At 37.4% G+C, this 22,342-nt stretch overlaps 2 protein-coding genes across 5 annotated transcripts in view; one reads left to right on the top strand and one right to left on the bottom strand.

The window, feature by feature from the left end:
• The window catches only part of LOC105687631 (angiopoietin-2), a 57,536-nt gene extending 50,671 nt beyond the window's left edge, over positions 1-6,865 (bottom strand). The window contains exon 1 of one of the 4 annotated variants that reach the window (XM_020853294.2): positions 6,756-6,865. In XM_020853294.2, coding sequence (XP_020708953.2) covers positions 6,756-6,856 — 101 coding nt within the window. In that variant the 5' untranslated portion in view covers positions 6,857-6,865. Of the gene's footprint in view, positions 1-266; positions 813-6,755 lie in introns of those variants that run through there. The other 3 variants (XM_048654337.1, XM_048654338.1, XM_048654336.1) reach the window with 3 other exon arrangements.
• A 259-nt stretch (positions 6,866-7,124) lies between these two features.
• Positions 7,125-21,633, top strand: LOC105687649 (centrosome-associated protein 350-like). Its single transcript, XM_012403456.3, has 14 exons — positions 7,125-7,266; positions 7,633-7,810; positions 7,940-9,829; positions 9,914-10,157; positions 10,247-10,521; positions 10,608-10,874; positions 10,966-11,189; positions 11,258-11,582; positions 11,666-12,873; positions 13,488-13,651; positions 13,736-13,902; positions 14,011-17,509; positions 19,187-19,269; positions 19,360-21,633. The coding sequence occupies exons 2-14, from the start codon at positions 7,709-7,711 to the stop codon at positions 20,080-20,082; spliced, it is 9,171 nt and encodes a 3,056-aa protein (XP_012258879.2). The 5' UTR covers positions 7,125-7,266; positions 7,633-7,708; the 3' UTR covers positions 20,083-21,633.
• Positions 21,634-22,342: the final 709 nt, after the last annotated feature.

Genomic DNA, 22,342 nt, shown 5'->3' with positions numbered 1-22,342 from the left:
TATAACTGAAAGCCCGCGTTATCGAAAAATCACAAGCTACGGATAATCAGCCTGAGAAATTACCCGGAGTTTGACGAATAATCGTACAATTATTTCTTTCGAATCGGTCATCAGTTGCGGTTTTTAGTCTGCGATTGAAAACGTATGGGGCCAAAAAAACGACGAAAAATCCCGTGCAAACGCCTCACAAATTTTCGATTTTCGTTGGTGTTAAAAAAAATTGCAGTAAAAATGAAAGAAATTAAAAAAAAAAGGTATCGACTAACGAATATCCTTCGCGTATCAATGAAACTTTTCTTCGATCTGGTTGAATAATTTTTTTTTAATCACAATTAACTCGGTCGAATGTTCTCGTTATAATCGATGCGTATTACAATTAGACTGATATATCTCGTTCGTTCTCGTGGAAGTCCCTGTCCCAGTGGGTCCCGGTCCGTCCGTAGACGCAGCAGCTGGCAAAGTGTCTGTCCGTACGTCTGTCTCCTGCGGGCTCGGGTGTCGTACGACGGCGTTACCCCGTCGTCGTCTCCGGGCCAGGAGGCAGGGCACGCGCTCTCAGTCAACCGGCAGACTTACTTTCACATAAGATCGCTTTGCTCGCTATGGTGGGGCCTTATACACGCGTATTCTAGTTGGATATAAACGAAAATTGGAAGAGACCGAAACAAAAAACCAATGAAATTAGGATAATGGGACAAAATCCATACGAATCGATTCCCCGATCAATTCGTCGTTCGTCGATCGCCTGTTTCTTTCGCGTCTTCCTCTGCGAGAATCGAGAAATAGCGCACGCTGCGTGTGGTAGAGAAAAAAGAAAAAAGGAAAAAAAAACTAATGCCTTACGTTTTTATTGACGGTGTAGGTAATAATAATACGCATGACACGACTTTGAAATACGGAGCGTAACTTGCGCGGTATACCGCCATTCCGTACGTAAGGAGTGCAGCCTTGCATTTCTAAAAGGGCTGCACGAGTGTGGATGTGTATAATTATCACGTAGGTGGTGTATGTTATATCGCTGTATCGTAAGGCGGGCGTTGAGTAGTGAAATAATTTTTTCTTTTAGGTTTTTGCCGTCCCCTTCTGGGCGATGTAAAGTTTATAAAAAGTAACCATAAATAGTACGAATTAATATTATGCACCTAATATCAAATACTGAATTCCGTACAAAGGCATATCGAGTTACGAGGTGTGGAACTATCTTGTTTTGGAACGTACACCACAAACACACACGCATCTAACCGACTGTACAGTAAATAAGTCAAGGATAATAATTGTATATATTAATCGTTTTTGGATTTTATGTTTTTTTTTTGTTTTTTTATTTCAAATTGTTTCCAACGACAGAAATATCTCGAGGATCGTAAGGGCGCTGTCTCGCCAGGTGAAAATCGATAAGTTTTCGCGCGATCGCGACAAAGCTCGCCGTTGCAAAGCGTATGAAAATTATTCTAATAACGCAGAGTTCGAATAGGACAACGTCCGATTCCGAGCAAATCTGTACCGGTTATTTATTTATCTCTTAGCACAAATCGCAATGACCCGCGGGGGAATGTAAAGTGAAGTATCTATAGGCGTACCAGAGGTTCGTACGTATAAGGTGCGATTAAAATCATACCAAGTTGAGATCTGTGTTTGTTCAAGAACGTTTGAGCAAGCTTCGAACGAATATTATCGTATTGTTTTTGCGGTACAATCTGGGTTGCCAGCGTCAATAAGACGACGGCTAGTTTTACCGCAAGAACGATATTCCGTTGCAGGAAAAGTCGGCTACCTTATAGAAAGGCTCGTAATATACTGTCCTAGAAACGATGAAGGCCACTTTATTACGCGGACCGCGTCAAAACACCATAAAGTTAATTTTTCATTGTCTAAAAAGAAACATTGTTAACCATCGCACGTTGTACGCTCATCATTTATTCGCGCCCTCAACTCGACCGCTGCAACGCGGTTCCGCGCGATGGATCGGAGACTGCAATTCCGCTGCGTGAGACCCGCGGAACGTTGCGTAACATTTCCAACAGCGATCAAAAAGGGCTGAATTTATTTGTGTCGAAAAGTTTGTAATTCGTAGCCATTATTCGCTCGGTTTCCCGATTGCTTTATCTTTATTTTCGGTCAGGTTCACCGCACCCTTTTTTCCCGTGGTAGATATAAAATAACGTGGTATTACACCAGCGAGAATCTCAGCAATACAGCGGTGTATACACGCCGCACGACGGACACATCGGGTAAAGGTTGAGTGAAGTGCAAGGCGATCGACCCTGCGCGTGTCATGACTTGGCTTGGCTTTACATCTGCTTATCTGTTCATCGGTCTATCCGTATTGTCTGGTGGCACCTGCCGACGCAATACACGGGGCACCAGACACCAGACACACCAGACGTAAGGTCATGGTTGGCATTTCCCACATCGAATAATTCCGATCTCAATTATTATCGTGTAACGTACGAACGATTCCGTCATTTTTCCCCAGGTTTCAAGAGAGTTTTGCAACCGGCCGTTGATTGATTTAATTTCATATGATAAGGCTCTCGCAGGCAATGATATGTGAAATTGTTACTTGGTACAAATGGAAAAAAAAGAAAAAAAAAAACAAAACTTGAAGGAAAAAATGAACAGGAAAAAATAAGCATCGTTATGCGACGTCGAGCGAACGACGAAGGATAAATGAGTCACGTCAGCCGAGGTACAACAGGTAGCTAGATTGATGGATAGATAGATAAGACAATAGATTCCTACGGACTGCAGGACACCCATTCCTTTGTCGCTCTAGCTCTAGCGAGAGTTCAACGTTTGTATGCAGAAAATATTGCAATAGCGAATTGTTTCGCTGAAGTAATCGAACGATGCGACTGTGTAACTCTGCAGTAGTTTGCAGCGTCGAGATTTACGCGAGGATAATGCAGATCGGCACGTGTAAGAAGTTCTTCTTTTTCAAATTAATTCAATGATTCTTTGCAGAAAAAAAATAAATAAAATTAACCAATTATAAAAATATATTTGACAGGAATATGAAGATTTCTTTGGATAAAATATTCCCGGATCGCATAATTTTTGGGTAATTTTCCTCTGAATATTCACGCAAGCTATGCGAAGATGTATGTATATTTTTTTCTGGCATGTCCTATTTCGGTAAAATTTTCGAAAACCTAAAAGATTACGTGTGCGTACGCGACAACAATCTATACAGGTACATTCGCACTTTTATATAATTAAGTTGAATTTAAGCAGGTCGCTACGCCTCGGGGTCTTCTCGTACGTTTACAACAATGACCACAAATACTGTGCTTATCACGATTCCATATGCCTTGAGCAAAAAGTGGTGAAAGTTCTACTCTAGTTTCAGGTACATTTTTAACAGATATTAAAAATTCACGCACGTACGATTTTTAAAAATCCAGGTAAAAAATAGAGAAATGAAAAAAATTCAAAGAAACGTTTCAAACTCAACTCCGAAAGAAATATCCGCGTTTCGATTTTTCGAAACCACGTACGCGAGATAAGATTGCAAAAATTCGGCGGTCTGCCTTTAATTAGAGGAACACACGTTTAACGAATGTTGCATTTATTTAGTTTGTAAACTGAATAAAATAAACGTAACGATAAATCTCAAGTCGAAATGGTGAAATGCAAATTCTGTAGATAGTCACTCGACAGGTGTTTGAATATCTTTCGGTATATAATCCAAGCGATCTCACGCTCCCAGCTTGATTAATGTTATCTATCCCCATAACGCGAGTATATCGAAAACCGCTTCGCCACCCCGCAAAAAATGAGAATGATGCAATAATCATTTGGTTATAGCGACAATGATCATTCATCCGATAAATTCCCAAAGTCAAACGTGTTTCTATTTTCTCAGTTATGCCGCAGCGCGGTTCAGATGAAAATCTCTCCATAATTTTACTGTAACCCCCTCCGACGAACGTTCGACAACGAAGCCTGGGATTTAAACTTTGGCATTACAATTCGTATTCAATAAATAATTTGATAAGGAACATATCCTGCTTATGGTCAACGATGCGTCGCGAATGCGCTGGAATGTGAAATTTCCTTGATAAACTTGATCTGCTATACTACGTACGATAAATGTCCTCGATCTCACGGCTTGTGCGGCAGATCAAATAAAATATGCAATTATATATTGACGCCCACATTTTTTTCATCGTGTGAATTTATGCGATGATCTCCCCTTGTGATCGGCAGTTATTAACTTAGGGTCGCTTATTCAGAGTGTACTTATTCGATATTGGAGTAAGGCTGAATCGCAAATTATTGTAGCAGGAGAATGTTCGCCTTGAAGTTATACTCGATTTACCCACCCGATTATACATACATATGTACTTCTTTTTACTCGAGATCACGTGCAGTTACATAGGTGTCAGTCCACGCATGTTAGTCCTTTCGATTCTATTGAATTCAAAATCTTATTCGAAACGCCAATTATTTAGTTTTCAAAATTTTATTCAATCAAATCGGTAATTCATTGTATGGACTGTGGTACTTGCCGGTTTCATTATCGGCATTCCACGTATTAATTATCATTCTATATAACTACGGAGAAATATTCTAGAAAAGTCTAATATGACACGCGTATAGAATGTGCGGTAAGCTATGGGATCCAGAAACTGAGATTCTGACAGTGGATATCGATGTATGTCATGTGAGCTAGAATGCGAATTTTTTTTTCATTTTCTAATCCCTCGAGTTATTTACCGTAGGTACGTACAACCGACGTTACGCACGACAAGACATAGGTGGGTGGAGAACTGCGCTATTTATGCTGCATATTGTATCCTACGTGATACGCGATGCAATAAAATTACTGACCACCGATGTATCGGCGACAGAATTTCATTGTTGTCCCAGGGTGGAAAATCCCACCCCGTAGAAAATTCGCGTCCATTCTTCGTGACGTACAGGGGAAAGAATTTGTTATATGTATATGCAGTGCAGTGTGCAGCGGGTAAGAAACGCGGTTATTAGCCTGAATTTTACATAATTATGAAGTTTGTAATATATGTTAGCGAGTACTTATAAGAATGGGAGGAGTAGTTGAAATTGTGTCAATTTCTACGGTCCGTGAACACGCTATAACCGGTAAGGCTACTACGGAACTCTCGATCTTCTTGCAAAGTATGTACACGACTCGCTGATCCACGCCTGTATTATTTTGCGAAAAATAATATCTCTTACAAACGTAGAAATTCATAAAGAATATTGCACAAAGAATATGAATAAATAAAACACTGTGCAAATATTGCTGAATGAATGAATGGAATGTTCAATGAACCATTTCAATGAATAACTCCTCAATCCCTCAATAGGAATATTTTGAGGCAGCAACGCACGAGGCTTGTTATTGTCAGGTCAACTGGTCGACCGCGGTAAGATCATAACATTGCGAATGAGGTAAACAAACATAAAGTCGATCAGCTCCTACGCAATACTGCTTCCCATATTCTTTCACTCGTTCACAGTTTATGTGCTTTCAAATAAATCAATAAAACAATAGCACCTTTACTTACATGGTATTATACGTACACTTCTGCCGATGATTAACTCCATTCCGTTCACCGTTAATCGTTGTCGATCTTGCGTAATTGCAGGTGCCCGAAGTTTTAGGCATATAAAAGGTGTGAAACGAGGTTTAAACAGACTTGTACCGTACCAGAATCGCCCGTGGAATATTAAATAAACTCCTAAATGAGCTATTTGTTCATTTCTTTTTTAGATAGGTATATATCTCCACGTGCTTCGATTTCGCAATAATTATTGCATGAATTGGGCCGGAAATTCACAGCATTTATCGTACTTGGTTTGTACGTATGAAAAAAATCGTGACCACATTGATTTCTGGCAGCATATGGATGAAAAAATAGTTTAATATATTGATATCATTTTTTTTCTTCGCTAATTTGATATTGCTTTCAAACTGCGAGTATACAGAGTTGTATAACGAAAGCATGTCATGACCAGGGCCATGAAAAAAATGATTCATTCTAATTATTTTGAGACGTATTTCGGTACGGTAACTGGATTTTTTTCTAGATGAGATGTGAGGATTTGGGTTACATAAGTCTATCTGGATCCTGTCATGGAATAGTAATAAAATTAAGGGTGTGAAACGAGATTTAATTAATTTCTTTCTCGTTGCCTGCTCAAATGAGAAAGGTGACATTGCGTATTGAGCAATCATTTTGAGTAAATAAATTATTCCCTACACGCCATGCACCTAGAAATCGATCTAATAGTTGATCGAATGTTGCAATTTTTCTTCAGCTTCGTGTTAGGCAATTGAAGGGTGCTCGTAAATTTGAAATTATTGACTTACCCAAGGTGATTAAGAAAAAAATGCAGCTTCAAAATAGAGTAATCTTAGAAATAGTTACAGAACAACTAACAATAAGACATTAAACATTTGAAAATACAAGTTTTCCCTCTTACAGCGGGACAGTATATTTTTCGCTTAATAAAAATCCTGGCTTTTAATATTTGGGATGGGATAGAGAAACATTTTCAATATTGCATAGCGACAATCATATTTTCAGATTATTTAATCAAGAGTAAATCGTTTAGGACGTAATTAAAACGTTCGCTGCTACACGACGTTGAGCAAAGCATAGCTCACCTTGCATGACCTTACCATGTTTCGATGCGTAAAAGTTTTATTTAGCAGCGAACGAGTTAAATAATATTTTATATGGTAAAATAGAATTTTCACCTTCAATTTCGTTGGGAAAAGATATTACCAGGTGTTCCATTTCGACCCTGCGACCCCCGATGAACCGGCTGCACGGGACGATGGCCACAGTCTGAAGAATTCGTATAGCGTCCAGGAGCGTCTACCCATCTGGTTGCTAGGCTCGTTGCTAAGCTACTGAGCACGACGCCATGACGCTTGACAGCCAACTGATCGGAGTCGACAGCGCCAGCTAGGGGTTGGCAACGGGGTATCTTACTGTCATCGTCATCACTCTAAACGATAGCCAGTAATACTTGTGCCATCTATGCAGTTGCAATATAAATAGTGTAAAAGCGTAGACTGCTGATTCGTGAAAAATAATCTTATACGTTGGAGTGGTGCAAAAATCAATTTAACAAATTTTTATCGAAGAAATTAAACCTGTTACTCGAGATATTTTAACAGTTATATTTCACCTTAAACGTGAAGGTGCATACCTTATTCAATTCTGTGTCGTACCATAGGTTATAAGTGAATTCGTTGGTTTACCGTATTTTCATACAGGACCTGTTAATTTGGTACGTTAAATTTTGAACTTGACATATTTTACAACATACGTATAGACCTCCAGGGTAAAATTCTGATTCTTAGTTGATGTCTTTTTACGCAATTACTTCCCAGGAACAATAAAAAAAACATTCCTACCAAAGATCCTACAACAAAGTCTTTTACTTCCCAATTGATGAATTTTATCATGCATTCTTTCACAGATTGATAAATAACTCATTAAGCATATGAAAGGATTTTTTTCCCCATTGCACAGTTTATTTCCTACTAAGATTTACATAAGACTTTCTCAGATCCTCATCCCAACATATCAACCTGTTTTGTTAGGATGCAATGCCGATGATTAATTAAAGTGCAATTGAAATAATGAATTCCAGGATGCGAATATTTCAGTAATTATTGCAGACTGGGTAGATATCGAATATGCTAAATATCTAAACAAGCAATGAGAATATGAAGAGCAATATCAATAAAGAAGAGACAGAAACAAAAAAAAAATATGTATTCTTCTCTGATCCAGATGTCATTGTCCGTCGTGCAGAGTCTACAGCAGCTGTAAGATTACTTTCTTCTCAATGGCACTGTGTCTAAAATTTATTCAAGCATTTCTATTTTCTTGCCTAATAACCAAGGCACCTAAAATTCATGCTACTTTCCCTAAAGAATCAATTATTGCTGTTGCAGACATCGCAGGCACTCCAGAATTTTAAGATTTTTAACGAACAATATCGTGCTTGTCCTGAACTAAATCAGTTCAAACCAGAAAGTTCTACAAATCCACAGACAAAATCTGATATTAAAGGCTTGGAAACTCTGCTTTCCTACCATCCTGTTCAGCCATATCCGTTCACATTTATTACAGCAGTTAAACGAAAGCTTGCGCTTAACATGCATGACGAGGCATGCAAAAGAGCTTATGAACCTGATAAACTGGATAAGTCACATAGCGATGTTGACATAAGTAAAACGATTACAGATTTTAAACGAAACATTAATCAAGCGGCACAGAAAATGGATTTCATCAGGCCACTCAAAGTTCCAGACCTGAAAATTTCCCCAAAGACATTAGATTATTCAATTAAAGATGGTTTTACAGCAAAAGATTTTGTCCAGCCTCTAGGAGGCATGAGCGCCAAGAAATTTGATGCCCATGCATTAGATGATGTATCGCTTGGCAGTAATAAATCTCCTAAAAATGGTGAAAAGGCACATCGCAAATTAGATTTCAGTTTACTTGAGGGATCTCCAATAAAAAATTGTGAAAACATAGAACCACTTAAAGTCCCAGAGTTGTCTATTAGCTCTAGTCTCAGTAAAAAAAAAGAACACGCTAGAGATAGCTCTAGAGAAAAAGAAAATCGATCAAAAAGGATTAAGAAAGATGATTCGAGCCTCCTAAGGAAAGATGATATCTTAAAAGATACCCCAAGGAGATCAAAAACGTCAAAACACGTTTCCAGGAAAGACATTGAGGAAGAACCAGATTCGATGTTCGAAATGTTTAAAGCTGAAAATTTTCTAAGTAGTGTGCCTAGGGAGAGTGATTTTGGATTGAAAAAACCTAAGAGTAAGAATTTTCTAACTTCTACTGCAAAAAAAAATGAAGACAAAAAGCACAGATCTGCTAGCATGCAGTCAGTTAGGTCAGTCCGTGAACGTTCTTCAGAAAGTAAGAACAGAAATTACGACACTGATTCGAATTCTGAGAAAAATATAAAATCACACGATAGAATCACTATAAGAGATAGTTCCAGAGGTAAGCTCAGTGACAATGATGAACATTTGCATAAAGTGACTACTCAGGACTTCAATAGCTCGAGGCAATGTAATGATCACAAGTACAAGAATCCAGAGCCATTGAGTTTGAAGCAGCAAAAACATTCAAGCAAGCTAGTATCTCCAGGGCAAACCAAGCAGTTTGAAAATTATTCCAAGATCCAGATGAAAAAGTCTTACGAGAAACAGAGACCTGCTAACAGTGAATCGGATGCAAAAGATATAATTTTGTCTGATACTTCAGATGATAATAAAGCTCCATCTGGATCACTCACAAGTTTAAAAGATGCAGGGTACTCATGTAGAATAGATGTGACAAGTAAGAGCGATGATTCATTACGAAATGAAACATTATCACAGCAATCAAAAAGCAACCAGTTGACGCGTGAATCTGACCAGCCTTCTCGTACCACAAGTCGAATAGAAAAAGTTTATGAAAATTCAGAAGAGATAATCTGTACCGAAAAATTACCATGCCAAAGTACGAATACTGACTCTCAAACAGTTGACGGTACAGTTAGTGAAGCCTTAAACAAATCAAATTCTGGATACGAAAATTCGCTATCTAAGTCATCCTCAGGGATTTTGTTGGACCCAGTAAGAATTTCGTTTCGTGATGAAAGTCTTGAAGAGCAAAATGAATTTTGTGATTTAGTAACACCAGATATCAATTTGCTTCCTCGATCCAAGAGGAGAAAAAATGTAGTAAAAGAACAAGATAGTGAAACTGAATTACGGAGTCCTAAACACAAACCCTTGGCTAATAACACTCAATCAAAAGATGTTGGCATTCAATTGGTATTAATATTTTTTCTTAATTTTACTCTTCATCTACTCAAATATTTTATTGTACCGTAGTCATGGTTTCCTTTCGAATTTTAGTTTCACCCAACCGCATTGCACATGCAATTTCAAGCGGAATTACACTTGTTAGATTCATTCAATGAATCGCTGAGACAAGTCATGGATGTTGAAAATTGTTTATATAATGCTACACAAGACAAAGAACAAGAATTTTCACTTAGACAAAAAGAAAACCAAATCAGACGAAAAAACTTGCTGCTTTTGCAACGGGACCGGGAAAAAATACAGAGTGATCACAATATACCAGAAACGTTGAAAAAAAGTACATATTTAAATATTCACCAATCATAATTTGGTTGATACTTCCTATAATACTAAAATATTGACATCTTCATTGAAATTCTGCAATAGATGATTTTTCGACGTATCCTACAACATCTGAGGGTAAAGGGGAAAATAATTCGAAGGAAGCAAATCATGAAGTAATGAATACTGGTAATGAGAACCCAAGTGTAGAACCGGCTGGTGTACTGGATTGTGTAAAACAGTCCCAAGACACAATAGGAGGTGCTGATTATGCCTTGAGAAAACATAATCGTCTTCCTGTGAGTGTGATAGAAGTCCAAACTCAAACTGCAAATGATATTGCAACGCAAACGGAAGCTCCCAGAGTTAGACGGCGACATGTAAATAAGCTTTCTAATATGCTCAAATATTACTTTTGCCATGTATCGTTTGAGTTAAATTGATGACTGATTAACTATTCATACAGACTTCACCAGGCAGACAAATACCTGGTATCACTTATCAGAGAGGTTCTGCAGCTATAGAAGAGATACCACAATTATCTTTGGAATCCTTTGATCAGTTTGAAGAATGTGACCAAATAGAGAATATCTCTTTACCTAGTAGAATGCACACAATGTCTGAGATAAGTTTACACGAAACAACATCGTCAATTAGGACAGAAACTGGTACAGAAATAAGTATCTCAAGGAGAGATGTTACTTGTTCTTTTAATAAATATCTAGATTCAGAGGTATGAACTTTTTTTTAATTCCTACCTAGGCATAACAGTTTGAAGTATTGATGTATCAAGTTGCAAATATAACATCAAAAACTTATTCCAGTTGGCTCAATTAATAAAAGATGAGAAGGAGAGGTATGATGAAATTGAAATGCTTTTTAAATCACGTGAAAAGACTTTGAATGATCGCACAAAAAAGTTAGTCAAGTTGGAAGAACAGAAACGTGCTTTACGTGACATGGGTCAGGATAGTCGAATCAGTTCTGTAAAGAAAAAACAGCGAGCCTTGCTTCTAAAATTGCAACAGGAAAAAGATGAAATGACTAGGTGAGTAGAAATGGAGAAGTAAGTGCGATTCTGTATTGTAATACCATCTAATCACATTATTCGCACAGATTGAAGGAACTGCACAAAAAAGCTAGCCAAGAACGTAAACTTATGCTTCAAAAGCAAAGAAATATGTTGAATCCTCAAATGTCCACGAAAAATATTCTTACTAAATTAAAGAGGAGTGCAGATAGTCAATCTCCGCGACGTTTGTCTGGCCCTATGAAAGGGTATGATATCAGAAGTCCAAGTTCTATGAGCTCACTCGTAGATTCAGATAAATCGCAACTAGATCGTTCTCATTTGGAAACAAAAGTTCAGATACCTGATGTTAGAGTTCATAAATCTGAAGGAAGAATGATAAAGTCCGATAATAATAGCGCTGTGCAGGAGGTGAGATCATGAATAATATTGCGATGGAAATCCAGTTTTAATAATGATGCATTGGATTTTCTGAATTTTAATTTTTTTTTCAGAGACATGATGCTAAGTCGTTGATGAATGATCAATTTGATAACCTGACTGAGCATTCTGACCTTTCGTTAATGGATTCAAAGATGTCACCAGACTCACAGAAATTAATCATGAAACAACTTACTGCTCAGAAGTTAGATGGAAAGTCTAGATATGAGGCCAAATCGTGTAAATACAAAGAGGCCATGCCGACAATAGACAATCTCCATCATAAATCTCATGTGACTCATCTTGAATCAAACACACTTACCAAAAAGCTTCCAAAGAGCTCAGACGCTTCGATCGGCCCAGAAAAATTAAAGTTCAAGGAGATTCAGCTGAAACCAGCTTTGGACGACCCTGATAAATCAATATCAGAAAATATTAGATCTGAGACTGACACATTGGTTGATGATATTTCCAAGAAATCCAAATCCTCTCAGGCAACTGAGATAAATTTTGGAAGTTCAAAGCCAAAGAGGGAAAAAGAGTATTTGAATGAGAAAAATATACCTGATCTAGAAGATTTGGATAGTGGTGAATCTGACTCCATCGCAGAAGAACTTAGTTCTAGGAAATCCAAGTCCTCACAGGTGATTGAAGATATATCTGAGATGACTTCTAAAACTTCGAGTAAGAATCAATACACATCTATGACAAATAAGGAAATCTCTAAAAAATCCCAAAGCAGCTCTAAGAACTCTAAGTCTAGTTCAAAACGTAAGGGGTCCAGAAGTATTAAATCAAAATCTTCATCAGATATTCTATCTGAAAATATTCTACGATCTAAGTCGAGTTCCCAAATCCCAGAGGAAATTGTGAAATACCATAGTAAACGATCAAAAATTGAAAGAGATGATACACCACTTGAGGGTAATCATCAAAGTTGTATGATGGATGATATTGATGTGAATGAAAGTCAAAGCTCTTTGGATGCATTAGTGAAGCACTCGAGGGCTGTGAAGGAAAAGAACTACCAGTTACTTAAAAATATAGCAAACGAACATGAGGCCAAAGAGAACATGTCTAGAAAAGAGCTAGATAAATTACGAAGTGTTTCTGGTAGACAAGACGGAAATTTGAAAAATGTGGGAAATATGTCAACCAGGTCACAAGTCAGCACGCTTACCATCTCACATCACAGTTCAGGAGAGAGCGAAAAAAGTTATTCCAGATCTGTAGTAATTCGAGCGCAAGACCACCACTTCAGAACTTCTAAGAAACTTGAACAGTGAGTACATTGTTTCATTTAAACACCCATTTATTAGAGAAAAACCTCTATCTTTCTTCTTCAAATTTCCACACAAGCTGGTTGAATTTTACTGAAAATGGTGTAATTTTTTGTGTCAATTTTTTGAATGCAATTTTCACTATCAATTCGTAACAAACTTCGGATGTCGTGATACTGGCATTTAGAAATTGCATTCTGCCATTCGTCTAAGAATAACTTCAGAATGTATATTCGCTTGGAGTACACCGATATAAATAGATTTCCCTCTGCGTATCCCAAAGTTGCACAGCAGATACCACAGTTTTTGCAGATTCTGTTCTATCAAGAAGCTCTGCTCTATCAGGAGCCATTTATGGTTTTGCTCACTTTACCATCAAATCATTACGGACTCATTTTGTCTCCAAAATCGGTATTTAGTTGTACGTTGCATTTTTGAGGTAAAGAACCATATGTTAGTGCGTGAAAACCTGAGATTTCTTGATTTTCTCGTAATAATATCCCTCTTATAGAACAAATTGTATGTAAATGGAGGTAATATTACTTTTGTGTTTCTTTATGTATGGTGTAAAAGTTTCCTATCACAATTTAACACGAATAATATTTCAATGATCTAGAATCTTGAATGCCAGAGAGGCTGCTCTTGCATCGCGCAGAAATTGTGTCGAAGAGTGGATTGCATGGCATTCTCGACTTCGTGCAGAAGAAAGTCGTGTTGCTCGCATGGAGGAAGCTGCGTTCAAGCTTGTCAGTGCAGCTTCCAATGCTCTTTCATATCACGGTAAATAGTTGACCTAATCTTTGTGATCGTTTTTCTATCAAAGCTTGAAGAAATCATGCATTGAATATTTTTTTTTTTTTTCAGATACAACGGTATCATCGGATACGAGTGATGTAGAAAGTAGAATTGAAGTATTAGCTGAGAAACTGGCAGAACGAAGAACTGAGATGGCTCGGTTGAAAAGGGAAGCTAAGCGGCAAGCCAAACAGAGGCTCAAAGCATTGGAAGCTAATCTGCTCAATCAAATCAAGGTAAATTATTTATTTAATCTATATTAAAAAAAAAGAACCCAGTGGAAAACTTGACATAGTGTATCGAACATATTTTATGGTTTTATGCTTTTTTTTTTTTAACGACAGAAATATGATACAACCATCCATGAAATGCGTAAAAAGTTGGAGAACAAACGTGGCGTATTGAACGATGGTTTGTCAGAGAAGCTTCCCATTGAGTCAAAATCTCTTACCGATTTTAAAATCCCAGATATTCCAATAGAAAGAATAAAGGAAATTTGCAAGAACAGCGATTTGTCAAAATCCAGATCAGAATCCGAATTGAGAAATTTAATATCTGATAACAGTCGGCGTAAGGATCAGGACAATGCCTACGGAAGTGAAAATTCAGAACACGAATATTCGAGTTATAGGAAAGCACTAAGATCAACTGTGAGTGATATCATAGATCCATCTGAGGTTTCAGTTTCTGATAGAAAAGCCACGACTCAGAGTATTCAATCAATTTTCGAAGATGTTAAAAGTACCGCATCGAGAGCATCGGACTTCATTTCCGAAAATATTGAAAGTGGAATAATATCTGAACGTATTGAAGATAATAGCCGTTTAATAACTGCGAGATCGTCGTCAGATAAATCAGGAGATGAAAGTTCTAATATTAGTGCAAAGATTGAATCCGATTCGAAATATAATGAGACCGAGTATTCGCGTTCGGCGAAAATACACCATACGGAAGTTGCTCAACATGAGACGCGAGGCACGGATAATGATCAGGGTACACCAATTGAACAAGTCAAGGATTCCGAAGGAAGTGTCGTGTCAGGGAAATCAAGAAGATCTTCAAATCAAGAAACCAGCAGCATTTCGGAAAGCATACAAGAAGTTGATTCCGTGCGAGAGGGTGAGTCCGAATCAATTAAATCAAATTCTGAAATCGAGCATTCAAAGAGCTATGATGTTTCAATCGCGAAGTCAGTGCCGATATCCATTTCTTCTGAAAAAATAGTCGAAGCTATTTCCATAGCTACTGCCGGTGATATCGTGTCTACAACCGAAGGGTCTGCCGCGATCAGTCAAATGAATGTTGATAATTCGGTGCAAAAATCGCAATCCATGTCGAATAAATTAAGTTTTTTGGAGCTGGGGGATAAAAATTTGAACCATGACATAAGCACGCTTGAGAATGATTTGAAAACACTTTCCGAAATGATGTCACAATTCAGTAAAAAATCGGACAGTAAATTAAAACCTGAAATTATTCACGAGAACGAGGGTAGGGCAACAGATATTACTGGCGACTCTGAAAAAGGTACTTCCGCAGACATTACGGACTTAGATAATCCGCAATCTGATCTAAATACTAGCGCGAATGATTCTAAGACCAACAAGTCGCCAGAGCTGTCTGAGTCAGATATCGTTTGTCAAGATAAGGATGAGCTTGGGGGATCGATCATTGCAAATAACAACGCTACGTATATTGTAGAGGAACAATGTAACGATTCAGAAATCAATGATAAAGACTTGACCGCGCAAGTGACCGAAATAATGTTGAAAATAATGCCCGAGAACTCAACATCACCAAAATCGGTTGACAAAGAAATCGATTTCAAAGCAAGAAGTAGAGAAATTCTGAATGAAATTGAGAAATCGATCATATCTGAACACGTTAAATCTCCCGAACTGGCAGATATGAGCACAAAACTCATGGAGGAAAATATATCCTCTCTAGAAAATAAAAACGAGGAAGTGATCGACTATCTAAATTCTTTAGAACATGACATTATGTCTATCGCGGAAATAATTTCTCACGCGTCTGACGCGAAGAAAGATATTCGGAAGATTACAAGTATAGGTACAGATCATCTGTTCGATGAAAATATCGTTGAACCGCCTTCCATTTCGGATGCATCGAAACTCGAGCAGTCTGATAGGAAATCGCAGACTGACGAGGAAGATAGCCACGGTAAACAGATTTTAAATATACCTCTTGGACCCGAAGCAAACGAAGAAGAAGAGGAATATTTACAGAGTTTAAATTCAATTTCGGATCGTCGGAATTCCCATAATGTGGCGAAACATTTGGAGCAAACTGACGCTATGTTCGAAACAATCAAAGATCCGGAATACGAAGACATATCCGAAGAAAGTTTGGAGGTCTCGGAAATTATGGATAAATCTGAATCGCATCGTTCCGATCGACAGGGACTCGAAAAGACTCACAGACTTCCCGAAAAGTATGAGATCAAACAAAAATCTGAAGATGTACTCCGAATTTTGGACGAGATTACTCAGAAATCAAACAACGGCCTGCAGAGATCTCAACACTTTTCTCTCACCCCTGACAATCACGGTAAAAAGATTGACGAACTGCTTCAAAGGTCCGGGAAGTTATCGCAAAATTTTGAAGCGATGAAGAAAAAACCCATTCAAGCGAATACGGTATCTGATCTGCCGATTGTTAATGCCGTTTCTCGAGCAGAATTGATTTCCAAACACCAAGAAATTATTGCGATCGATCAGGAAAATAATTCATCGAAAAAATCAACCGTACCACCAAGCAAGATTGAAAATATATTACGTGATTTTGGCGTACCCGATTCTAGCGGAAAACCAGATGCATCGAGCGATCCGAATTCAATTGCTCATCGCATAACACCAATTGTCGAAGCCACCGAATCAGCATCTGATACAAATATCAGTGCTGCTAAATTAGACGATCGTTCAACAGTTGAGAAATCTCTGAAAGAAACCTATACGGAATCAGAGGTAGGCAGGTCGTCACAAAAGTCTGAGGCCTCGTCCGATAAAAGTTCAGGAGAAGTTTCCGAAGAAATTTCACAGGATGACAAAATAGGAGAAATATCGGAATCTGATATAATAAACATGATATTGGATTATCAAGAAGTTGGATGTGTAATAAAAGAAACTTCTGATCCCGAAATTAATAATGTCACTTCAAAATCTGAGGAAGAGTTGGAGAAACCTGATTCCCACTCATGCAACGTTGATGTGATCATGCATCAACCCCAGAGCACGAGTCCAACATTGCGTTCCGAAGAAAATTTATCGAAACAGGAAAATAAAGGAAAAATTCAACTCACTGTCGATGAATCTACTGATCCACCTAATCTTGGGAGGCAGAGTGATTCAAAAATTCCGGACGAATCGTCCGAGTTAAACTTGGAGCTGCAGCTTGACGACCGTCCAATAATCGGATACCAAGATGCGTCCCAAAAAGTTGACGAAATGCACGAGCCCTCGCAAGATCTTTCTGCCATGTCGCAAAATTCCGAGGACTCGTCAAACAAAACGAATATAGGAGAAAAATCAGACTGTGCCTCGCAAAAATCAGACGAGTCGCAAGCGTCGGAAAAATCGGAAGACATCTTACAGAAGTATGAAGTCGAACTACCCTCCGAATCCAGCGAGGAGGTGGACACCCCGAGAAGTGTATCTGAGATAGAGATGGATTCACCCAGAGATCCGAATGACTCTAGGCTCGATATTGAAAATTTGGACGATGATTTGCTGGCTACAAATAATGAATTGAGGACCGAGTTTCACGCCACCCCTGTCGTCGCTACTTCAGAGAAGGACATCGAAGCAATGATCGACAAATTAAAAGGTAAGGGTGTTCTCTATTTAACGAAATATATGAAATGGCCCCCATTTATGTTAGACGATATCCAGAAAACGTTGTTTCGAATATTATGATAAAATTTTATGAACGGAAATCAGTACCTGCCAATTTTTGATTCTTCAACGATCTGCGTTATTATCGTTCACACGAAGACACGGCGTGTATACTTGTTTTTCAACAGATCATATGATCATTTTTTTATTGAAATTTACGATCGATTTAGTGTAGTAATTAATCATTTCAATTAAGAAGCACTGCATATGCATATCATTATATTGCCCATATTTCATACATTTTGTTTTACGTTTACAGTGCATTCATTAGATTTCACGCTAATAAAATAATTTCAAATTTATTGCGATTAGACCGTAGTCTTAGGATTTCATATGAATATAATTTTGCTAAGATTGGGAGCCGAGAAGATTCGATGGATCTTTGAAAAGTAGATGCAATTATTTGAAGAGTAGGTACTGGTTGTGTTTCAAATGCAAAACACGACAGCAGAGATGCTTTAGTTCGCTTTGTTTCAACGCTGCGTTACGCGTCATAAATTAAATGTTCAAATATTTGAAATCGCATATACAACAATTCTTGCTATGATTTTATGAATTACTACTCTGGCTGACGATAAGACGTTGCTCCGCTGTATGACATTATTTTTGTGTGCTCTCTACATACATATACTCATTGACAAATGATATTCTTAATTTTTCCACAATACTAAATGTTTTGCTAATGTGTGAAGCATCTTTGGTATAGCCATATGTTGTTTATTTTCAGAATAACAATATCAAGACAATTTTTACCTAAAAGGTAATTTTCTACAAAACTTGGAATGTGATAAAAATATTGATTTTCCCTCCTTGTACGATTTATATGTCGCATGAATGCTTGATCTTGATTCCTTCGTGCACACCAAACAATATCTGGATGTGTATCCCATAAATTTTGGAGCATGGATTCTTATGAAGTGTGGATAGAAAGAAAAGAAATTAAATCAAATTAAATAAAAAATCGATATTTCAATATAGTTCGTTGTAGGGACGTGGCATTGTACTATCTAACGATGATTTCTAGGATAGTATATCGTTTTATAGAAATCCGATTTTACAAACTATCAATTTCTGCGAAATTCACAGTAACGAACTTCCTAATTTCACCAATCGATCTATAAACGAAAAACACTCCCATTTCTATTTCGATTTTATATCTATGAGATTTTCCTGCAACTAAATGATACCGTTCTAGAGTAGCCATTCCACGATGTAATTGAAAATTATGGTTTTCTTTTTTAATACACAAGTTATAGTAACCACCTTCCCCTGAAAATGCTACGGATTTTTATTTCACAATTATTTAACTTCATAGTGTACATTATCGATATTTGTGGAATGCCATCAAGCTCATCACGGCTTTGTCACACGTTATACTATGACAATTGCGTACCTTGAAATACTATAGTTGTTTATCTATAGCACTCGAACAAGTAAATTGTAAATCCGTCCCGTCCATACTTTGATGATTCGCATTTTTTCAAGTATTAAATCAAAATTAAAAAAAAGAAACCAATCGACTAATGGATTGAAGATAATATAATTTTGGATAGATACTAATTTACATTCGTTAATGATTGTTTTTTTTTTACCATTTGAAAAATCGCAGTGTCGCTAGAACAACCGGGATTGGATGTTGCGGAACTAGAGGCAAAACTACTTCGGATTCAGCAACTGCAAATTGAATTAGAGGTGATTAGTGACAGAATCTGAAACTCGCGAGTTTAATAGAGATTCAGTTTCGTCCGTAATTTGAAAATAATCGGATTTTTTATTTTATAGATAAAAAAATTAGAAGCCGAAGAAGTTTCTTATTATGTTAGAGAAATTCCCAATAAACCACCTCCGCCGTACACACCTCCAAGTGGCGGAAGATTATCTGTTTCACAGACATCACCGTCCCCCGTTCTTGCTGTGGTACCTACCAACGTTGATGACTTGACAGCATTTACTGAACGAGCGACACATTTAATTTATCGTGCTAAACAGTCCGGAGAGGATATAATAAACCTTGAACATCCGATAGAAATAATCGAATTGAGCAAAGATAATAATGAGACGACGAGAAGAGATAGAAAAATTTACAACACATTTTTATTCGACCTTTGCAAGGAAACTATATCGGAAGTATATCAATCCGAATACGAGAAACCAGGCCCGAGTTGGCTCAAACCAAATGCCAAGACGAAGCCTGTGATGAAAATTCCGAAAACGGTCGAGGGACTCAATGATTACGTGAGCAAAGAAGTGGCAACTTTATTCGGATTCAAGACTAAGTTGCAGAGGGAAAATCTGGTCATGCGTTGGAGTAGAAAAAGACGCGATCGCGTGGATGAACTATTGGCGAGAGAGGCCCAAGCGGAGGAGGACGAATGGACAAAGTTCCATCACGACGAACTGGCTGTGAAAAATGAACTAACCACCGCGATATTGGATTCGCTGATACTGGATGCTGCTAACGTAGTGAAAATGGCTTACATGAAAAAACGGAAAATAATAAGCTGAAATTTACGCGGACGTTGTTTCGTTGATTACGAACAACAAACGCAATTATAATCATGTATCATTGAGTTCAAGTATTCATTGCCATGCCGGATCAACCGATTTGGAGAACTGTTTTAGTTGTGAAAAATATTCATTGTTAAACCTTCGTTGTATAAGTATAAGGCACTAATTTAGCTAAAAATAAGATAATATTTGTATAGCGTGATTTTTGTTTTTGTTTTTTTCTCTTTGTTTTATACATCTCAACTGCCATTTACAATTTGTCTCTACTATATTTGTTCGTTCGGTTTCTCGTTATTTCTGATAGTATCGATGTATAGGCTGGTTCCTATTCTCCGTAATCCCATATCCCTTTATACCCGTAGAATGTTTCCCAAAAGTGAGCTTGTGAAATACCATGTATTTATATTTGTATATTGACGGTTACGCAGCATACGGAAATTCTTGGGATTCGATGAATAAACGAATCGAATATTGACTGATAACAGCTCACCGCAACGTGCTCGCGTTTATCGGAATTTGCATATAGGTGACTCGTGAATATACGATATTTATAACAAATATACCTGCATACCCTTATATATCTGTTAAATAATTTGTTCACAGATCTCGTACCTAAGCAACGTAATAAGTTTTTCTGTTATCTTGTATTTTTCTTTCTGGTGTTAAATACTTATTTATTTTGTTACGAACATTTAAAACAAACAAGCAGACAAATGTTAATCGAGGCTCGACCTGCCAGGCTCAACTGTTTTATGAAATTAGGAAGATATCCGCGAAAGACTGAAAAGACTGGGGCCATTTTAATCAAAATTACTGTCAAGATTTCGAATTTATTAGTATTAAAATATAAAAATGTATACGGTGTACTTCGTGCACCTACAATACACAGGATAACGCCAGGATAAATAAATCCTCCTGAGATATCGACAACGAATTAATCATTTAAGCACGTGGAGATAATCTGTTAGAATGTAATATTGGATCATAAGTAGTCACCACGAGTAGCACAAATACTTGCAGCATTGTTAATTAGTTTTCTCTTACCTTTGTGTTTACGGTTGTGATGTAAATAGTACAATAATATGTGATTCGCCATGATTTACACTGCACTTTATAGGGCGAAATAGTGGAACCGTTAGTTTTTTTCGCAAATATTTTCAAACAAAATTTCCACATAATCCATAAAATCGAAGGGCTGCGCACCTCGCTGCACACCCAAAAAGAATCTTACTGATTGTGAACCGTTTTTCCGGACCCGCAACCGCCCTGTCTAGCTTACAATTACCGACTGACTTTGCGTTTCATCATTATTCGCATTTATGTATTTATCTATAAGGTACGTGCGAATCGTCGAGTGTGTCTCTTACTTATAGCGAGTTCACCGCTAGACTAGTTTTAGGCTGTATTCGTATGCCACGTGCTCATCACTAGGATGTTCACGCACGCACACATATATATACATACAAATATATATAAATACGTAGTTGAATATGTACTTAATTAAGTTCTGATATATTTTATAATAAACTTTGTGAAATATAAATTGAACGATATTGTCTCATTTATTTAAATAACCGATGGGTGCATGGGTGGGTGGGTGGGAACATCACGATAGCATGGTCAAATAATTCAAGGAATTTAATCCTTCCAACCCCATATTTATTTCGGCAATGCCTTTTATATGAAAAAGTACACCATTTCTCGATAGGGACAATACATGTTGAGGGGTATACTGCAAACAGAGTACCTTATTAATAAGGTAATATTACTTAAACATAATGAACTTAATAGTAAAAATATTAATGGTAATATGATAGTATCTTAATAATAATAATAATAAAAATCATATAACAATATAAAATATGGTTAGCGCTGAATAAAAAAAGTGTATATATTATTTTATGCTCTTAAATTATATCATATTCATCTTGGGTTTTTTGTTATTACATATGTACGTATCATGCCTACATAAACACGCGAAGGCGATTTTCATGTACGTATATATATACAGAGCGGACAACGTGAAATTGCGCACCCCATTTGCACATGCGCGATCGTCGGCATTTGTTTCGCAGAATGTCCAACAACACTCCGCTTTCAGATTTAGCTGTCAAATACAAGAACCTAACCTGAACTTTTCGATGAGTGTATTTCTGTCGACATTTAATTAATCTCTCATTCAATTGATCAATTTTATTTGATGCTATGCCACCCTACTTATCTGTGTCTGGTTTTGTGTCGCATTATTCACCTGACA

This window comes from Athalia rosae, chromosome 4 (genome assembly GCF_917208135.1).
Source record: "Athalia rosae chromosome 4, iyAthRosa1.1, whole genome shotgun sequence".
Lineage (NCBI taxonomy): Eukaryota > Metazoa > Arthropoda > Insecta > Hymenoptera > Athaliidae > Athalia > Athalia rosae.
Note: the sequence above shows the minus strand (reverse complement) of the source record. Positions and strands in the feature narration are given on the sequence as shown.